Below are 20,118 nucleotides of genomic sequence, written 5' to 3' on the forward strand. Positions count from 1 at the left end.
TATTAGAAGCTGGCATGCAGGGTTATCGCTAGTGGGGTAAAAAGGTGGTGACTTTAAGGGGCACATTGTGATTTCAACTTAGGGGGACCCATAACCCCCACCCTGGGTGACTTCAATGGGGGCCTGCAGCAACAACCTGCACCTGGGCCCTGGATAGACACCAGAACCATTGAAAGACATTTGAATCAGTGTTTGTAGTGGCAATAAATCTAGGCAATTTCAGGGTCATTTCAAATATTACTTTATTGTAGGACACCAGAGAATATACACAAGGTAAATTATCCAATTTGTATTTGCCCTTCCACCACATCCGATTCTCATCTTTGACTCCCGGTTCCCTCCTACACATCTTGCCCGGGTTCGGTTTTCTGCCACAGACTTGGAGTAGTAATACCAATCACACAGACAGCAATTCCCTTTCCAGCATTCCCACTGCGTTTACTCTCCTCATCTGACCCCATTCCCAGATCATCCTCCTTCTCATGAACCACCACCGAACGTCCCAGTATGGAGTGAGCCCCAAAGAGCTGGGCCCCTGGGAGCTTCAGGAACTGCCTTATAACGCCTTGTTTGGAAGCAAAGTTGCCCAGATCTCCAGGATGACCAGGGTGGTCAACATCATGTGGATTATAATGAGAACCAACAGTGACGTAGCCTTGACTGAGGTCTCCATACTCATGGATGTGCATGGCACGCACTTGACTATCGTTGGCAGGCAAACCGCGGAGGTTGATTTTCACTTCTAAAGTTCCATTGGGGAAGAGCTGCTTGAAGAGGACTTGCCCAAAGATCTCTGGCTGGCTAGGTGGCAAGTTGTGCACGGGAGTTACTTCACAAGTGGCATAGATTGTGTTGTTGAAGTCCACGACTTCCGGCTGTGGAGCTTCAGCAATCAAAAGAACTGGATTGTCAGAGAACTGTCCTCCTTGTATATGCAGCACCAGCAATATTAGAGGGAATTGTAGGATGATTTTCTCCATGTTGATCTTTAAATCCTACAATCAAGAATGGATTTAGAGAAATCATGTTATTTTAAGATTGTAGTATTTAATTGAATAAAGTTCAAAGCTTTGTTTCAGGGAGCTTTGAGCGTGGAAATTGCATTAGATAAAAATAGTACAACCAGATTAGTTTGCAAAAAAAAAAAAAAAAATAAAAAAATAAAAAAAATAAATTTGCCATGTACCCTTGTGAAAGAGTAGTGCTCAATTGTATTGAATGTGCACTTGTAGTGTACAGTAACACTTTAGTATGGGGATCAAGTCTCACTTTACGTAGTTGCTTATTAGCTTGCATATTGGCAGTTTATTAGTACTTATAAAGCACATTAAGGCTTCTAAAGGAAATTATGCATGACTATTCTACGTCCCTTAATCCTTTCCAATAACAATATACTACCTTACAAACTATTAATAAGCAGTAAATTAGGAGCTTATGGAGGTAAAAGTCAATAGTGAATGTGTTCCCCATTCTAAAGTGTTACCTAATGTACTTCAAACCTTAAAAGAATGCAATAGAGTACATTGCAGATATTATAACATTAACGAAATAAAGGCCCGGTTTCACAGACAGGGCTTAGCCTAAACCTAAATTAGGATATCAAAGTAGCTTTTATAAAAGTACACCAGAAATCAAACATAACTGGTGTGCATCTTGAGACAAAACAATGGCATCGACTTATTTTAATGGCATGTCAGTGCAAGTTGCTTTGTTAAAACAGCTCAAACATGCATTTTAGTGTAGGACTAGCTTAAGCCTTGTCTGCGAAATCAGGGGAAAAAGCACTTAGTATACATACAGTACATTTCATAAGCATGTTTCTTAACATACGAGTCAAGTACACTTTTAAAGTGCACTTTGTAGGAGTCAAACTAACCCCTGGTTTCACAGACAAGGCTTAAGCTAGTCCTAGACTAAAATGCATGTTTGAGCCATTTAAACTGAAAGCAACTCATACTGACATATGTCAGTGCCATTGTTGTGTTTTCTAGGGTACATTGATAAAAGCTATTTAAATACCCCAATTGAAACAAGGCTTAATCCTGGCTTAGTCTAAGCCTGGTCTGTGAAACTGGGAAACTTAAAGTACATAATATGATGATTTTTTTTTTTTTGTGCGCTTTAAAGAACACTTATTTTGATGTTACAACAGATCAAATAATGTAGTACGTTATTCAAAGTTAAATAAAAGTTAACATTTAAGTGTGCTAAATTGCAACTTTATCATTAAATTAATGTAATTTTAAAAATCTAATTTGTTGAAACTTGTAAAGTACAATTTAGGTTACCATAAATGCACAGTAAATGTCAGTACATTCAGTAGTACACTTTAGCCATTTTTCAAAGACAATACAAGTCATTATGACGTAACAAAGATGCTTAATTGGGTAAAGAACTTAAGGGAGTCAAACAAATGACAGTTTCAGCTAACTGCATTAAATATACGGTTAAACTATAATACGGTTTCACTTAAATTGCAATAAATATGCATTTTTCTGAACAACATTACATTCTTGCACTTTAACACTAGAAGTCCCAGAGAGCAGCCATTTGGCTTTTCTACCTATAAAACCCGCAGGACAGCCGATGGGCTGGAAGGCTTTAGGCTAATATCCTTAATCAGCTGTGAACAGTTGCTTTTGTTATGTAAACAATGTGGGGCCATGCTGAGCCACTTCAAGGAAACTTGTTTCACTTTGCCATCTTAGGGAGAAATCAACACACAGGTTGTTTTTTTTTTCCTTTGTTGCTGAGATCTATTGATAAAAAATATACAAAATAAAATAAAGAAACCAACCATTTGTACACATATTTACAAATAATATTAAAAAGTGAGTGAGTACATTCCAGCAATCACTCACAATCCTGGCACTGCCTGGCAATATATTATAAATACATTTTGTATATATTCATTGTATATTAATCTTATATTTGAAATACATCATAAGTCCATTTTTAAAAGTGTTTGAAAGATGGCTTCAAGTGTACTACAAGTGGTAACTAAATAAATTTTTCTATACAGAGATAGTATGTTAAAAGCACATTTTAGTTCAAATTCATGGTGTCTCAAAATAGCACAGTTGAGTACACTTAGATTTTCTTAAGACTATCTTAAGAAGTACTAAAGAAGAGCTTTAAGTATATTAAGTACAAAATAAGTGCACGGAAATAGAGCACTGTACATTATGGAAGTGTAAAAGTGTACTAAAATAAAGTGTATTTTACTGCACTTTTTTTTTCACCTGGGTAGACACTCCAACACTTTCCGTTTGGATTAAGATTATTTTTATTACCACACTGGCAGATATTGATCATTTTACTTAAGTAAAATGCACTTAATTTAGATCCCCCCAGGAAACAAGACTAAATATCATATATAATTTTCTCATATAGAAAATCCATCTTGATTTAAGATTTTTTTTTTAATTTACTTGAAATAGGATAAAAAAATACTTAGTATGAAAAGCATTTTTGCAGTGTGAATGAGTGAGTTAACTTTTTAAACATCACTTGCACTCCCTCATTTCAGGGTTAACATACTCAGAGTTTTCACTTAACCCACTGCAAAAAATGCTGTACTTACTTAGAATTTTTGTCTTGTTTCTAGTCAAAATATCTTAAAGTTCTTAAATCAAGACGCATTTTCTTGACAAGTAAAAATAATTTTCTTGTTTTCAGGAAAAATAAGTCAAAATTAAGTAAGTCTTTCCTTAAAACAAGCAAAATAATCTGCCAATGGGGTAAGCAAAATAATCTTATTTCAAACCAAGAATAAGCTAAATAATCTTGTTTTCAGTTTGGACTAAGATTATTTTGCTTACCCCATTGGCAGATTATTTTGCTTGTTTTAAGGAAAAAGTACTCAATTTTGATTTATTTTTCCTGAGAACAAGAAAATAATTTGTACTTGTCAAGAAAATGCTTCTTGATTTAAGAATATTTTGACTAAAAACAAGACAAAAATTCTAAGTAAGAACAGCATTTTTTGCAGTGCCTCCTTTCTGAAACCGGCCCATGGTCAATCAAGTTCTCTGCTTTTAGCAGCCCTCCCTCCCCCACACATACAAACAAGCCACCAGCAACCATTCACACACACACCCCCAACCCCCCTGCAGATTGCTCAGGTAATGACCATATTTACACATGAATTGATGCTAATGATAGCCAAAAGACTAGCCAGTTAGCATCCACTTGGCTAAAGGAGGGTTACAAATCTCTGGGACTTCTAGTGTTAAAAGAATATACTTAAGTATTTCCTGAATACTGTATGTACACTTTAATAGCATAGTGTACCTCTTTCACAAGAGTAAATTAAATAAAATAGGTTTAAAATTACTAGTTGTACTAAATCATAACAAAATGTTGTTCTTTGATTTCTTGTCTGGTATTGTTTCCTACCCAAAAAAGATCATTCCAAAAGCCATTGCTGAATAATGAACATCAAATCAATTTTTACACAAATAAAAACATGCCAAAACAAACAAAAATACATTACCGTATAACTGAAATGTTTTCTTTAAAGCGTGTCCGTGTGACAATTGCAATCAGAAGATTACTGCAAAGCTGAATCCGTATGCAGTCCTGAACTGGGTTTAAAAGAATGTTCCCTTGTAATTAAACGTTTTATAATTGATTGGCACTCATGTGGAACTAATTAACCATGTTAACTTTCCTTGTTTCCTAGTGTGTGCCTATTAGTCACTAATTAAGTTCACCTGCATTTCATTTAGTTCCATTTGTTTGCCTGTGTAATCTAGACTCAGTCCGTTCAGTTCATTGTCTTGTATTGCATCTCTGTTACGTGTTCAGTGTATATTATTTCTCTTGTGTGGATTATCTTCATTGTTTTGTGTTTATTAAAAGTACTGTTGTAGATCCCTCTCCTCTTCATTTGGTGACTCAATGTGACACATTAATTAATTAGTGTATACATGAATCTGATTTTAGATGCTCTGTAAATGCAATTCCATTTAAAGCATGTGTTAGAATCTCTTTTTTTATTGCTTCTATGCAGTTTGAAATGTTTAAACGAGAAAGCATTGTAGTATATTTGCAGGAATAATGTTGATCAGGTGGTAACAGTTATGCAATGTGATATTTGGCCCTGTTTCAGATCATCTTCTCAAAATACTTTTGCAGAATGGAAACAGAGACCCCAGAGCAAAACAAAGAGTTATGCTAACTACTGGAACTTCCCCAGTAGCCTACTGAGAAAATATCCCAGATGAGCCCCCAAATTATGTTACATCCCCTGATGGCATAGAGGTATGAGGAAGGTGCACATAATAGAATTTAAGCACACTCCCACAATTGGTCTCTGGGGAGTACTGTGGGGGAATGACACAAGGACAACAGAGATAACTGCAAGCAGGTGGTTTGCTTTATTTACAAGACCGAAATATAATTTACACAAATGAAAACACAAAGACAAACTTATTTACAACTAAGCAAAAAGAAAAAGATAATTGAAATAAGCCACAGAGAGAAAGAAACCGAGCAGTGCTAAACAAAAAATAAAACCAAAACTTCCTAATTCCCACCCCATGAACTGAAAAAAAAAAGAAAAACAAATTCAGCGTTTTACACGCCATTACTAAAGCATCAATGACTAAAACAAACTTACACAGAGTGGCACATGCTTCTTCCCTAGTGTGTCTAACAGAGGAAGTTCTGCGGTTCTACATGTGTGTAAGATTTAAGTCACGTGACATACTTTCCTTTTCTCTACTCTCCTGGCTGGTGAAGTACAGATCAGGTAAGATGTTCTCTGGAACAATTAAGTGAACCACCACCAAATCAGCAGCATCAAACAACTAATGGCACAGCCACAAAATACACTCCAAGCTCCTCCGTTCCCCAAGTTTTCTTATATCTTGCACAGTTGATGATTGGTTGTTTCTCGATGACATTCTTCATGATGGACATGTTAACTGACCAATCGCAGAACCGGCAAACAGATAACGGAGAGCGGGAAAACAGGAAGAAAACAATAGCAAAGGGGAGAAACGCAGCAACCAATTAAAGCAACAGTGAATAGTGGGCGACATGCATGTAAGCGAGTAAATACAGGAGAAATATGGCCAAAGTCATTTCAAAGTGCCACACTTCCTGCTGCCAACAGGTGGCGCTTTGACCGTAACTGAATATTGCGATATAGATATGTTCAGGCCAGAAATATTATCAAACGTGTGAGGTTTGGAGCAGATCGGACATTGTATGCCTGAGTTACAACAACTTCCTGTTTCGTGGCATTAATCTCATACATTAGCAATTATCCAAGTGTTGCATGATTTAACGTGTTTCTAACATGTTTGGTACTTCATGGCATATTGAAAATGTGTTTCTGTTGGTGAATTACAGTGTAAAGCATGCCATTTCCTGTTGCCAGCAGGTGGCGCTATGACTAACTGAATATTGTCATATAGATGTCTTTAGGCCAGGACTCTTATCACACATGTGAAGTTTGGGGCAGATCAGACATTGTATGCCTGAGTTACAACAGCTTCCTCTTTTATGTCGAAACATCAGACTTTGTCAGGCCGCCACGGACACGCCCTTCAACAAAAACTCAAGATCTTTGATATTTATCATCGCTAAGGTCTTAAGATTAGACTGATAACATTTGATGTTGATCTGGTTAAATCTCTATGAGGAGTTAATCACAGTATAAAACATGTAATTTCCTGTTGCCCGCAGGTGGTGCTATGACTGTAACTGAATATTGTCATGAAGATGTCTTCAGGTCAGGACTCTAATAAAACATGTGAAGTTTGGGGCAGATCAGACATTGTTTGCCTGAGTTACAACAACTTCCTGTTTCATGGTGAAACATTGAACTTTGTCAAGCCGTCACAGACACATTGCAAAATCTAAATTTTTGCAATGTAACGTCGCAAAGGCCTTTAGATTAGAAGGACCAAATATGTTGATCTAATTAAAGCTCTAGGAGTACTTTGTTAAAGTATGTCTGGAAATGGCAAAAAGTTAATTCAAAATATGACTTCCTGATCAGTTTCAGATTTTGCTCCAAGAGATTTTTTGTAGGTATTGTTGCTGTTCATGTGTGTACCGAATTTCAAAATCTATGAAATGTAGCGCAAGGGTCACTTCATTAGGTGGCGCTATTGAGCCATTTTGCCACGCCTAATTCTGCAACCCGTAACAGATAAATTTTCACCACTTATGCCACATGTGCAAAGTTTCATGAGTTTGAGCACGTTTAGGCCCTCAAATGTGATTCACTTTGAATAAACGGAACAATTCGGTGCTCGTTCACACGAGTGACAATAACGCAGTATGAATGAGCAAAGACGCGATCTGAGAGAATCGAGTCGCAGATGCCTGTGAGATATGTGGCATGCTATCTGGACCGGTCGGTGATTCAAAATCCTGCGTGAAAAGTTTTCCGACTGAAAACCACATCGGCGATGACTGACAGCCAATGAGAGAGCAAGATACAGAGCAGCGGGGAGTGGTTATAGACCACTCGTTGCAGAACACACAATCCTTGTTCTTCGCGGTTTCCCAACCATTTCCTCCATATTTTTCTTTTTCTCGCTGCAAATCAGCGCACAGGCAATTTGTATTGCAAGCTTCTTGAGGGCTACCATTTTTAATAATAATCCCAGTCTCACATGAGAACTCCGGTCTTGCATGTGTGATATTGCGTATGGTTTCCTTTCACAACCAAACACACGCAAGATGTGACAACATTGTTTGCGTGCCAGACAGAGTTGTCGGCGATTCTTCCTATTGTAAAGTCATGCAGTGTGAAACCTTCTGACGCCGATCCATCGTGCAGTGTGAACACCGCAGCGACTGAATGCTGGCCAAGATAGTCATGCAGTCTGAAGAGAACAGTGACCTGATTATTTTGAAAATCGTGCAGTCTGAACTCGGATTAAGTGGAAAAAGGTTCTTTAGATTAAAATTGTTCATACTTAAGTGGTTCTTTAGGGAAGCAAATTGTTCTGTCACTGCGGTTAATATCCCCTTTTTAGTACCTTTATTTAAGTGCATTTACTATTAGATGCTGGCATGCAGGGTTGAAAGGTGGTGACAATTTTAGGGGCACCCCATGATTTGAACCTAGGGGGACCCATAACCCCCACCCCAGAATGTGATTAAGGGGGCCCAAGGCAACCTTCACTGGGGCCCCAAATAACCAATCTGAGGCCCTGCTGGCATGGCCAAAATGTCTCTGAAATGACCAAAACAAAGATATGAATTCTTGGATGCCAGGAAATCATTGAAAAGCATTGAAAGACAATTGAATCAGTGTTTATAATGGCAATAAATCTAGGCAATTTCAGGGTAACTTCAAATATTACTTTATTGTAGGACACCAACAAATATACACAAGGTACATCATTACCCAATTTGCATCTGCCCTTCCACCACATCAGACTCATCTTTGACTCCCGGTTCCCTCCTCCACATCTTGCCCAGGTTCAGTTTTCTGCCACAGACTTGGAGTAGTAATGCCAATCACACAGACAGCAATTCCCTTTCCAGCATTCCCACAGTGTTTACTCTCCTCATCTGACCCCATTCCCAGATCATCCTCCTTCTCATGAACCACCACCGAACGTCCCAGTATGGAGTGAGCCCCAAAGAGCTTGGCCTCTGGGAGCTTCAGGAACTGCCTTATAACTCCTTGTTTGGAAGCAAAGTTGCCCAGATCTCCAGGATGACCAGGGTGGTCAACATCATGTGGATTATAATGAGAACCAACAGTGACGTAGCCTTGACTGAGGTCTCCATACTCATGGATGTGCATGGCACGCACTTGACTATCGTTGGCAGGCAAACCGCGGAGGTTGATTTTCACTTCTAAAGTTCCATTGGGGAAGAGCTGCTTGAAGAGGACTTGCCCAAAGATCTCTGGCTGGCTAGGTGGCAAGTTGTGCACGGGAGTTACTTCACAAGTGGCATAGATTGTGTTGTTGAAGTCCACGACTTCCGGCTGTGGGGCTTCGGCAATCAAAAGAACTGGATTGTCAGAGAACTGTCCTCCTTGTATATGCAGCACCAGCAATATTAGAGGGAATTGTAGGATGATTTTCTCCATGTTGATCTTTAAATCCTACAATCAAGAATGGATTTAGAGAAATCAGGTTATTTTAAGATAGTATTTGATTGAATAAAGTTCAAAGCTTTGTTTCAGGGCGCTTTGAGCGTGGAAATTGCATTAGATAAAAATAGTACAACCAGATTAGTTTGCAAAGGAAAAAAATAATAATTTAATTTGCCATGTACCCTCGTGAAAGAGTAGTGCTCAATTGTATTGAATGTGCACTTGTAGTGTACAGTAACACTTTAGTATGGGGATCAATTCTCACTTTACATAGTTGCTTATTAGCTTGCATATTGGCAGTTTATTAGTACTTCTAAAGCACATTAAGGCTTCTAAAGGAAATTCTGCATGACTATTCTACGTCCCTTAATCCTTTTCCAGTACATTGCAGATATTATAACATTAACAAAATAAAGGCCCGGTTTCACAGACAGGGCTTAGCCTAAACCTAAATTAGGATATCCAAGTAGCTTTTATAAAAGTACACCAGAAATCAAACATAACTGGTGTGCATCTTGAGACAAAACAATGGCATCGACTTATTTTAATGGCATGTCAGTGCAAGTTGCTTTGTTAAAACAGCTCAAACATGCATTTTAGTGTAGGACTAGCTTAAGCCTTGTCTGCGAAACCAGGGGAAAAAGCACTTAGTATACATACAGTACATTTCATAAGCATGTTTCTTAACATACGAGTCAAGTACACTTTTAAAGTGCACTTTGTAGGAGTCAAACTAACCCCTGGTTTCACAAGGCTTAAGCTAGTCCTAGACTAAAATGCATGTTTGAGCCATTTAAACTGAAAGCAACTCATACTGACATATGTCAGTGCCATTGTTGGGTTTTCTAGGGTACATTGATAAAAGCTATTTAAATACCCTAATTGAAACAATAAAAGTTAACATTTAAATGTACTAAATTGCAACTTTATCATTACATTTTTAAAATTACATTAAAAGTTGCAACAGAAATTAAATTAAAGTACAATTTAGGTTACCATAAATGCACAGTAAATGTCAATACATTCAGCAGTACACTTTAGCCATTTTTCAAAGACAATACAAGTAATTATGAAGTTACATAAAGATGCTTAATTGGGTAAAGAACTTAAGGGAGTCAAATGACAATTTCAGCTAACTGCATTTAATATACGGTTAAACTATAATACGGTCTCACTCAATTGCAATAAATATACATTTTTCTGAAAACACTAAATTCTTGCACTTAAGTATATTCTTTTAAAGTATTTCCTTAATACTGTATGTACACTTTAATAGCATAGCGTACCCCTTTCACAAGAGTAAAGAAAATAAAATGGGTTTAAAATGACTAGTTGTACTAAATCATAACAGCAGATTGTTGTTCTTTGATTTCTTGTCTGGTATTGTTTGCTACCCAAAACGGAGAAAAAAAAAAAAATCATCATTCCAAAAGCCATTGCTGAATAATGAACATCAAATCAATTTTTACACCAATAAAAAAACAAAAACATGCCAAAACAAACAAAAATACATCACCGTATAACTGAAATGTTTTCTTTAAACTGTGTCCGTGTGACAATTGCAATCACAAGATTACTGCAAAGCTGACTCTGTGTGCAGTCCTGAACTGGGTTTAAAAGAATGTTCCCTTGCAATTAAACGTTTTATAATTGATTGGCACTCATGTGGAACTAATTAACCATGTTTACTTTCCTTGTTTCCTAGTGTGTGCCTATTAGTCACTAATTAAGTTCACCTGCATTTCATTTAGTTCTATTTGTTTGCCTGTGTAATCTAGACTCAGTCCGTTCAGTTCATTGTCTTGTATTGCATCTCTGTTACGTGTTCAGTGTATATTATTTTCTCTTGTGTGGATTATCTTCATTGGTTTGTGTTTATTAAAAGTAGTGCTGTAGATCCCTCTCCTCTTCATTTGGTGACTCAATGTGACACAGTTAGTGTATACTGATGAAACTGCAAACTATTCTTCATTACATTTTTCTTCAATTTATTATTTTTTTAAACTTTGACTCCGGGTCTTTATTCAACATATCTGGTTTCAAGGGTCCTAAACTGTTTATCCCCAACAGTTTATGGTAAAAACAATGCTGAATGAAACAGCCCCTCCTAACTTTACTTTTATGAGTGTCTGCAGAGCTGTTAGGAGAGTTGGAGGTGTAGCTGCTCTATTTTAAGATGTCTATCAATGCAAGCAAGTGTCATTTGGTGATTACTTGTCTTTCGAATACTTGGGTATTGTATTAAAAGGTGCTCCTCGCATTCTACTTATAGTTATCTACAGGCCTCCAAAATACTCTCCAGCCTTTGTGGAGGACTTTACAGAACTGTTATCAGCAATTTCCTCAGAGTTTGACTGTTTTGCTATTACTGGGGACTTTAACATCCACATAGAAAATGCAGAATCCAATATAGCAAAAGAAATCATAACTGTTTTGAATACTTTTGATCTGACTCAGCATGCACATGGACCTACACACAATCGTGGACACACTCTAGATTTAATTATCAGTAAGGGTCTAAACATTTCATCCATTGTCATTAAGGATGTAGCGCTATCTGATCATTTCTGTATTTTCTTTGAAATATTGATCTGTCCGACTGTTGAAGCTAGATCTGTCTCGGTCAAAAAGCGATGCTTAAATGAGAACACTAGTGCACTGTTTATGAAGGCTATATCTTTAACAGCAAGCATATCTGCAGACTCTGTTGATTTTCTCCTTGATTCTTTTAACTCAAAAGTACAGAATGTTATTGATAACATTGCTCCTGTAAAAGTCAGGAAGAAAAGTGGCAGACAAAAAGCACCATGGAGAAACTCAACAGCAGTGCAAAATATGAAAATACAATGCAGAAAAGCTGAGTGCATGTGGCGAAAGACAAAACTTGAAATCCATTATAACATCTATAAAGATATTCTTCATGCTTTCAATGTGGAATTAGGCAAAGCTAGACAGACCTTCTTCTCAAATATTATAAAAAGAAACTTAAACAACACCTGCACTCTTTTTGCTACAGTAGAGAGACTAACAAACCCCCCAAGTCAGATTCCCAGTGAAATGCTCTCAGACAGCAAATGTAGTGAGTTTGCTTCCTTCTTCTCTGAGAAAATTAATAATATCAGAAAGGCGATCAGCACATCCTTGAGCTGCACTGGGTTAAAACAGATCAGATCACAACCTCAGAAAGTAGCTGTTATGTCTGATTTCGAAGCAATTGATGGTAAAATTTTGGAAGAAACAGTACAGCACCTTAAAACATCAACCTGCGCCCTTGACACACTTCCCACATCTTTTTTCAAAAGAGTGTTAAACTGTTTAGAAGCAGATCTCCTAGAAGTGGTAAATGCCTCACTTCTCTCTGGGAATTTTCCAAAATCCCTGAAAACTGCAGTTGTTAAGCCCCTCCTGAAAAAGAGCAATCTGGATAACACCATATTGAGCAACTACAGGCCAATCTCAAATCTTCCTTTCATAGGCAAGATCATTGAAAAAGTTGTTTTCAATCAGCTGAACAAGTTCTTAAGCTTGAATGGATGCTTTGATAACTTTCAATCTGGTTTCCGACCACATCACAGCACAGAAACAGCACTCATAAAGATAATAAATGATATTCGCCTAAACACAGATACAGGTAAATTATCAGTGCTGGTTCTACTTGACCTCAGTGCTGCGTTTGACACTGTCGATCACAACATTCTTCTTGACAGGCTCGAAAACTGGGTTGGGCTTCCTGGGATGGTCATTAAATGGTTCAGGTCATACTTAGAAGGGAGAGGTTATTATGTGAGTATCGGTGACCATAAGTCTGAGTGGACATCCATGACATGCGGAGTCCCTCAAGGTTCAATACTTGCACCCCTCCTGTTCAACCTATATATGCTTCCACTGAGCCAAATAATGAGAAAGAACCAAATTGCATATCACAGCTATGCAGATGACACCCAGATTTACTTAGCCCTATCACCCAACGACTACTGCCCCATTGACTCCCTGTGTCAATGCATTGATGAAATTAAAAATTGGATGTGCCTAAACTTCCTTCAGTTAAACAAAGACAAAACTGAAGTCATTGTGTTTGGAAACAAAGATGAAGTTCTCAAAGTGAACATGTACCTTCACTCTAGGGGTCAAACAACTAAAAATCAAGTCAGGAATCTTGGTGTGATTTTGGAGTCAGACCTGAGTTTCAGTAGCCATGTAAAGACAATAACTAAATCAGCATATTATCATCTCAAAAATATTGCAAGAATTAGATGCTTTGCCTCCAGTCAAGACTTAGAGAAACTTGTTCATGCTTTCATCACCAGCAGGGTGGATTATTGTAATGGGCTCCTCACTGGTCTTCCCAAAAAGACCATAAGACAGCTGCAGCTCGTACAGAATGCTGCTGCCAGGATTCTGAGCAGAACCCGAAAACATGAACACATCACACCAGTCCTCAGGTCCTTGCACTGGCTTCCAGTTGCATTTAGAATTGATTTTAAAGTACTGTTGCTTGTTTATAAATCACTCAATGGCCTAGGACCTCAATACATTGCAGATATGCTCATAGAATATAAACCTAACAGATCACTCAGATCATCAGGATCAACTCACTTAAAAATACCAAGGGCTCACTCAAAGCAGGGAGAGTCTGCTTTTAGCTGTTACGCCAGCCGCAGCTGGAACCAGCTTGTTTCTTCTTTTCCTGTTTTTATTTCATTTTTAATGTATTTTTATATCTTTTATGTATCATCATGATTCTGACTTTTAATGCATTTTAAATCCAAATAGCAAAATTATCTGTTTTTACTGTTATTTCTATTCCTTATGTTCTATTTTTATTGTTCTTCTTCTTCTTCTTTATGTAAAGCACTTTGAATTACCATTGTGTATGAAATGTGTTATACAAATAAAATTGCCTTGCCTTGCCTTGCCTATACATGAATCTGATTTTAGATGCTCTGTAAATGCAATTCCACTTAAAGCATGTGTTAGAATCTCTTTTTTTATTGCTTCTATGCAGTTTGACATGCTTAAACGAGAAAGCATTGTAGTATATTTGCAGGAATAATGTTGATCAGGTGGTAACAGTTATGCAATGTGATATTTGGCCCTGTTTCAGATCATCTTCTCAAAATACTTTTGCAGAATGGAAACAGAGACCCCAGAGCAAAACAAAGAGTTATGCTAACTACTGGAACTTCCCCAGTAGCCTACTGAGAAAATATCCCAGATGAGCCCCCAAATTATGTTACATCCCCTGATGGCATAGAGGTATGAGGAAGGTGCACATAATAGAATTTAAGCACACTCCCACAATTGGTCTTTGGGGAGTACTGTGGGGGAATGACACAAGGACAACAGAGATAACTGCAAGCAGGTGGTTTGCTTTATTTACAAGACCGAAATATAATTTACACAAATGAAAACACAAAGACAAACTTATTTACAACTAAGCAAAAAGAAAAAGATAATTGAAATAAGCCACAGAGAGAAAGAAACTGAGCAGTGCTAAACAAAAAATAAAACCAAAACATCCTAATTCCCACCCCCTAAACTGACAAAAAAAATAAATAAAAAAAAATCAGCGTTTTACACGCCATTACTAAAGCATCAATGACTAAAACAAACTTACACAGAGTGGCACATGCTTCTTCCCTAGTGTGTCTAACAGAGGAAGTTCTGCGGTTCTACATGTGTGTAAGATTTAAGTCACGTGACATACTTTCCTTTTCTCTACTCTCCTGGCTGGTGAAGTACAGATCAGGTAAGATGTTCTCTGGAACAATTAAGTGAACCACCACCAAATCAGCAGCATCAAACAACTAATGGCACAGCCACAAAATACACTCCAAGCTCCTCCGTTCCCCAAGTTTTCTTATATCTTGCACAGTTGATGATTGGTTGTTTCTCGATGACATTCTTCATGATGGACATGTTAACTGACCAATCGCAGAACCGGCAAACAGATAACGGAGAGCGGGAAAACAGGAAGAAAACAATAGCAAAGGGGAGAAACGCAGCAACCAATTAAAGCAACAGTGAATAGTGGGCGACATGCATGTAAGCGAGTAAATACAGGAGAAATATGGCCAAAGTCATTTCAAAGTGCCACACTTCCTGCTGCCAACAGGTGGCGCTTTGACCGTAACTGAATATTGCGATATAGATATGTTCAGGCCAGAAATATTATCAAACGTGTGAGGTTTGGAGCAGATCGGACATTGTATGCCTGAGTTACAACAACTTCCTGTTTCGTGGCATTAATCTCATACATTAGCAATTATCCAAGTGTTGCATGATTTAACGTGTTTCTAACATGTTTGGTACTTCATGGCATATTGAAAATGTGTTTCTGTTGGTGAATTACAGTGTAAAGCATGCCATTTCCTGTTGCCAGCAGGTGGCGCTATGACTAACTGAATATTGTCATATAGATGTCTTTAGGCCAGGACTCTTATCACACATGTGAAGTTTGGGGCAGATCAGACATTGTATGCCTGAGTTACAACAGCTTCCTCTTTTATGTCGAAACATCAGACTTTGTCAGGCCGCCACGGACACGCCCTTCAACAAAAACTCAAGATCTTTGATATTTATCATCGCTAAGGTCTTAAGATTAGACTGATAACATTTGATGTTGATCTGGTTAAATCTCTATGAGGAGTTAATCACAGTATAAAACATGTAATTTCCTGTTGCCCGCAGGTGGTGCGATGACTGTAACTGAATATTGTCATGAAGATGTCTTCAGGTCAGGACTCTAATAAAACATGTGAAGTTTGGGGCAGATCAGACATTGTTTGCCTGAGTTACAACAACTTCCTGTTTCATGGTGAAACATTGAACTTTGTCAAGCCGTCACAGACACATTGCAAAATCTAAATTTTTGCAATGTAACGTCGCAAAGGCCTTTAGATTAGAAGGACCAAATATGTTGATCTAATTAAAGCTCTAGGAGTACTTTGTTAAAGTATGTCTGGAAATGGCAAAAAGTTAATTCAAAATATGACTTCCTGATCAGTTTCAGATTTTGCTCCAAGAGATTTTTTGTAGGTATTGTTGCTGTTAATGTGTGTACCGAATTTCAAAATCTATGAAATGTAGCGCAAGGGTCACTTCATTAGGTGGCGCTATTGAGCCATTTTGCCACGCCTAATTCTGCAACCCGTAACAGATAAATTTTCACCACTTATGCCACATGTGCAAAGTTTCATGAGTTTGAGCACGTTTAGGCCCTCAAATGTGATTCACTTTGAATAAACGGAACAATTCGGTGCTCGTTCACACGAGTGACAATAACGCAGTGTGAATGAGCAAAGACGCGATCTGAGAGAATCGAGTCGCAGATGCCTGTGAGATATGTGGCATGCTATCTGGACCGGTCGGTGATTCAAAATCCTGTGTGAAAAGTTTTCCGACTGAAAACCACATCAGCGATGACTGACAGCCAATGAGAGAGCAAGATACAGAGCAGCGGGGAGTTCGGGGAGGGGTTATAGACCACTCGTTGCAGAACACACAATCCTTGTTCTTCGCGGTTTCCCAACCATTTCCTCCATATTTTTCTTTTTCTCGCTGCAAATCAGCGCACAGGCAATTTGTATTGCAAGCTTCTTGAGGGCTACCATTTTTAATAATAATCCCAGTCTCACATGAGAACTCCGGTCTTGCATGTGTGATATTGCGTATGGTTTCCTTTCACAACCAAACACACGCAATATGTGACAACATTGTTTGCGTGCCAGACAGAGTTGTCGGCGATTCTTCCTATTGTAAAGTCATGCAGTGTGAAACCTTCTGACGCCGATCCATCGTGCAGTGTGAACACCGCAGCGACTGAATGCTGGCCAAGATAGTCATGCAGTCTGAAGAGAACAGTGACCTGATTATTTTGAAAATCGTGCAGTCTGAACTCGGATTAAGTGGAAAAAGGTTCTTTAGATTAAAATTGTTCATACTTAAGTGGTTCTTTAGGGAAGCAAATTGTTCTGTCACTGCGGTTAATATCCCCTTTTTAGTACCTTTATTTAAGTGCATTTACTATTAGATGCTGGCATGCATGGTTGAAAGGTGGTGACAATTTTAGGGGCACCCCATGATTTGAACCTAGGGGGACCCATAACCCCCACCCCTGAATGTGATTAAGGGGGCCCAAGGCAACCTCCACTGGGGCCCCAAATAACCAATCTGAGGCCCTGCTGGCATGGCCAAAATGTCTCTGAAATGACCAAAACAAAGATATGAATTCCTGGATGCCAGGAAATCATTGAAAAGCATTGAAAGACAATTGAATCAGTGTTTATAATGGCAATAAATCTAGGCAATTTCAGGGTAACGTCAAATATTACTTTATTGTAGGACACCAACAAATAATATACACAAGGTACATCATTACCCAATTTGCATCTGCCCTTCCACCACATCAGACTCATCTTTGACTCCCGGTTCCCTCCTCCACATCTTGCCCAGGTTCAGTTTTCTGCCACAGACTTGGAGTAGTAATGCCAATCACACAGACAGCAATTCCCTTTCCAGCATTCCCACAGTGTTTACTCTCCTCATCTGACCCCATTCCCAGATCATCCTCCTTCTCATGAACCACCACCGAACGTCCCAGTATGGAGTGAGCCCCAAAGAGCTTGGCCTCTGGGAGCTTCAGGAACTGCCTTATAACTCCTTGTTTGGAAGCAAAGTTGCCCAGATCTCCAGGATGACCAGGGTGGTCAACATCATGTGGATTATAATGAGAACCAACAGTGACGTAGCCTTGACTGAGGTCTCCATACTCATGGATGTGCATGGCACGCACTTGACTATCGTTGGCAGGCAAACCGCGGAGGTTGATTTTCACTTCTAAAGTTCCATTGGGGAAGAGCTGCTTGAAGAGGACTTGCCCAAAGATCTCTGGCTGGCTAGGTGGCAAGTTGTGCACGGGAGTTACTTCACAAGTGGCATAGATTGTGTTGTTGAAGTCCACGACTTCCGGCTGTGGGGCTTCGGCAATCAAAAGAACTGGATTGTCAGAGAACTGTCCTCCTTGTATATGCAGCACCAGCAATATTAGAGGGAATTGTAGGATGATTTTCTCCATGTTGATCTTTAAATCCTACAATCAAGAATGGATTTAGAGAAATCAGGTTATTTTAAGATAGTATTTGATTGAATAAAGTTCAAAGCTTTGTTTCAGGGCGCTTTGAGCGTGGAAATTGCATTAGATAAAAATAGTACAACCAGATTAGTTTGCAAAGGAAAAAAAAAATAATTTAATTTGCCATGTACCCTCGTGAAAGAGTAGTGCTCAATTGTATTGAATGTGCACTTGTAGTGTACAGTAACACTTTAGTATGGGGATCAATTCTCACTTTACATAGTTGCTTATTAGCTTGCATATTGGCAGTTTATTAGTACTTCTAAAGCACATTAAGGCTTCTAAAGGAAATTCTGCATGACTATTCTACGTCCCTTAATCCTTTTCCAGTACATTGCAGATATTATAACATTAACAAAATAAAGGCCCGGTTTCACAGACAGGGCTTAGCCTAAACCTAAATTAGGATATCCAAGTAGCTTTTATAAAAGTACACCAGAAATCAAACATAACTGGTGTGCATCTTGAGACAAAACAATGGCATCGACTTATTTTAATGGCATGTCAGTGCAAGTTGCTTTGTTAAAAACAGCTCAAACATGCATTTTAGTGTAGGACTAGCTTAAGCCTTGTCTGCGAAACCAGGGGAAAAAGCACTTAGTATACATACAGTACATTTCATAAGCATGTTTCTTAACATACGAGTCAAGTACACTTTGTAGGAGTCAAACTAACCCCTGCTTTCACAGACAAGGCTTAAGCTAGTCCTAGACTAAAATGCATGTTTGAGCCATTTAAACTGAAAGCAACTCATACTGACATGTCAGTGCCATTGTTGGGTTTTCTAGGGTACATTGATAAAAGCTATTTAAATACCCTAATTGAAACAATAAAAGTTAACATTTAAATGTACTAAATTGCAACTTTATCATTACATTTTTAAAATTACATTAAAAGTTGCAACAGAAATTAAATTAAAGTACAATTTAGGTTACCATAAATGCACAGTAAATGTCAATACATTCAGCAGTACACTTTAGCCATTTTTCAAAGACAATACAAGTAATTATGAAGTTACATAAAGATGCTTAATTGGGTAAAGAACTTAAGGGAGTCAAATGACAATTTCAGCTAACTGCATTTAATATACGGTTAAACTATAATACGGTCTCACTCAATTGCAATAAATATGCATTTTTCTGAAAACACTAAATTCTTGCACTCAAGTATATTCTTTTAAAGTATTTCCTTAATACTGTATGTACACTTTATTTAATAGCATAGTGTACCTCTTTCACAAGAGTAAAGAAAATAAAATGGGTTTAAAATGACTAGTTGTACTAAATCATAACAGCAGATTGTTGTTCTTTGATTTCTTGTCTGGTATTGTTTGCTACCCAAAACGAAGGAGAAAAAAAAAAAAATCATCATTCCAAAAGCCATTGCTGAATAATGAACATCAAACCAATTTTTACACCAATAAAAAAAACAAAAACATGCCAAAACAAACAAAAATACATTACCGTATAACTGAAATGTTTTCTTTAAACTGTGTCCATGTGACAATTGCAATCACAAGATTACTGCAAAGCTGACTCTGTGTGCAGTCCTGAACTGGGTTTAAAAGAATGTTCCCTTGCAATTAAACGTTTTATAATTGATTGGCTGCTCTTCTGGTAACTCATGTGGAACTAATTAACCATGTTAACTTTCCTTGTTTCCTAGTGTGTGCCTATTAGTCACTAATTAAGTTCACCTGCATTTCATTTAGTTCTATTTGTTTGCCTGTGTAATCTAGACTCAGTCCGTTCAGTTCATTGTCTTGTATTGCATCTCTGTTACGTGTTCAGTGTATATTATTTTCTCTTGTGTGGATTATCTTCATTGGTTTGTGTTTATTAAAAGTAGTGCTGTAGATCCCTCTCCTCTTCATTTGGTGACTCAATGTGACACAGTTAGTGTATACTGA

At 38.0% G+C, this 20,118-nt stretch overlaps 3 protein-coding genes across 3 annotated transcripts; all 3 read right to left on the reverse strand.

The window, feature by feature from the left end:
• Positions 1–256: 256 nt before the first annotated feature.
• On the reverse strand, positions 257–4,574 carry LOC137030864 (extracellular superoxide dismutase [Cu-Zn]-like). The gene is made up of 2 exons (XM_067401363.1): positions 4,496–4,574; positions 257–995 (listed from the first exon to the last, which is right to left on the reverse strand). Exon 2 carries the CDS (start codon positions 978–980, stop codon positions 342–344), a length of 639 nt encoding a protein of 212 aa, XP_067257464.1. The 5' UTR covers positions 981–995; positions 4,496–4,574; the 3' UTR covers positions 257–341.
• Positions 4,575–8,391: 3,817 nt separating this feature from the next.
• On the reverse strand, positions 8,392–10,679 carry LOC137030865 (extracellular superoxide dismutase [Cu-Zn]-like). The gene is made up of 2 exons (XM_067401364.1): positions 10,593–10,679; positions 8,392–9,085 (listed from the first exon to the last, which is right to left on the reverse strand). The coding sequence occupies exon 2, from the start codon at positions 9,068–9,070 to the stop codon at positions 8,408–8,410; it is 663 nt and encodes a 220-aa protein (XP_067257465.1). The 5' UTR covers positions 9,071–9,085; positions 10,593–10,679; the 3' UTR covers positions 8,392–8,407.
• Positions 10,680–17,403: 6,724 nt separating this feature from the next.
• Positions 17,404–19,764, reverse strand: LOC137030866 (extracellular superoxide dismutase [Cu-Zn]-like). Its single transcript, XM_067401365.1, has 2 exons — positions 19,673–19,764; positions 17,404–18,167 (listed from the first exon to the last, which is right to left on the reverse strand). The coding sequence occupies exon 2, from the start codon at positions 18,150–18,152 to the stop codon at positions 17,490–17,492; it is 663 nt and encodes a 220-aa protein (XP_067257466.1). The 5' UTR covers positions 18,153–18,167; positions 19,673–19,764; the 3' UTR covers positions 17,404–17,489.
• Between the last annotated feature and the right edge of the window lie 354 nt (positions 19,765–20,118).

This window comes from Chanodichthys erythropterus, chromosome 11, assembly GCF_024489055.1.
Source record: "Chanodichthys erythropterus isolate Z2021 chromosome 11, ASM2448905v1, whole genome shotgun sequence".
Classification (NCBI taxonomy): Eukaryota; Metazoa; Chordata; class Actinopteri; order Cypriniformes; family Xenocyprididae; genus Chanodichthys; species Chanodichthys erythropterus.

Bases quoted from the DNA above. Each gene is read 5' to 3' on its own strand.
- LOC137030864 (XM_067401363.1), bottom strand. From the start codon at position 980: ATGGAGAAAATCATCCTACAATTCCCTCTAATATTGCTGGTGCTGCAT.
- LOC137030865 (XM_067401364.1), bottom strand. From the start codon at position 9,070: ATGGAGAAAATCATCCTACAATTCCCTCTAATATTGCTGGTGCTGCAT.
- LOC137030866 (XM_067401365.1), bottom strand. From the start codon at position 18,152: ATGGAGAAAATCATCCTACAATTCCCTCTAATATTGCTGGTGCTGCAT.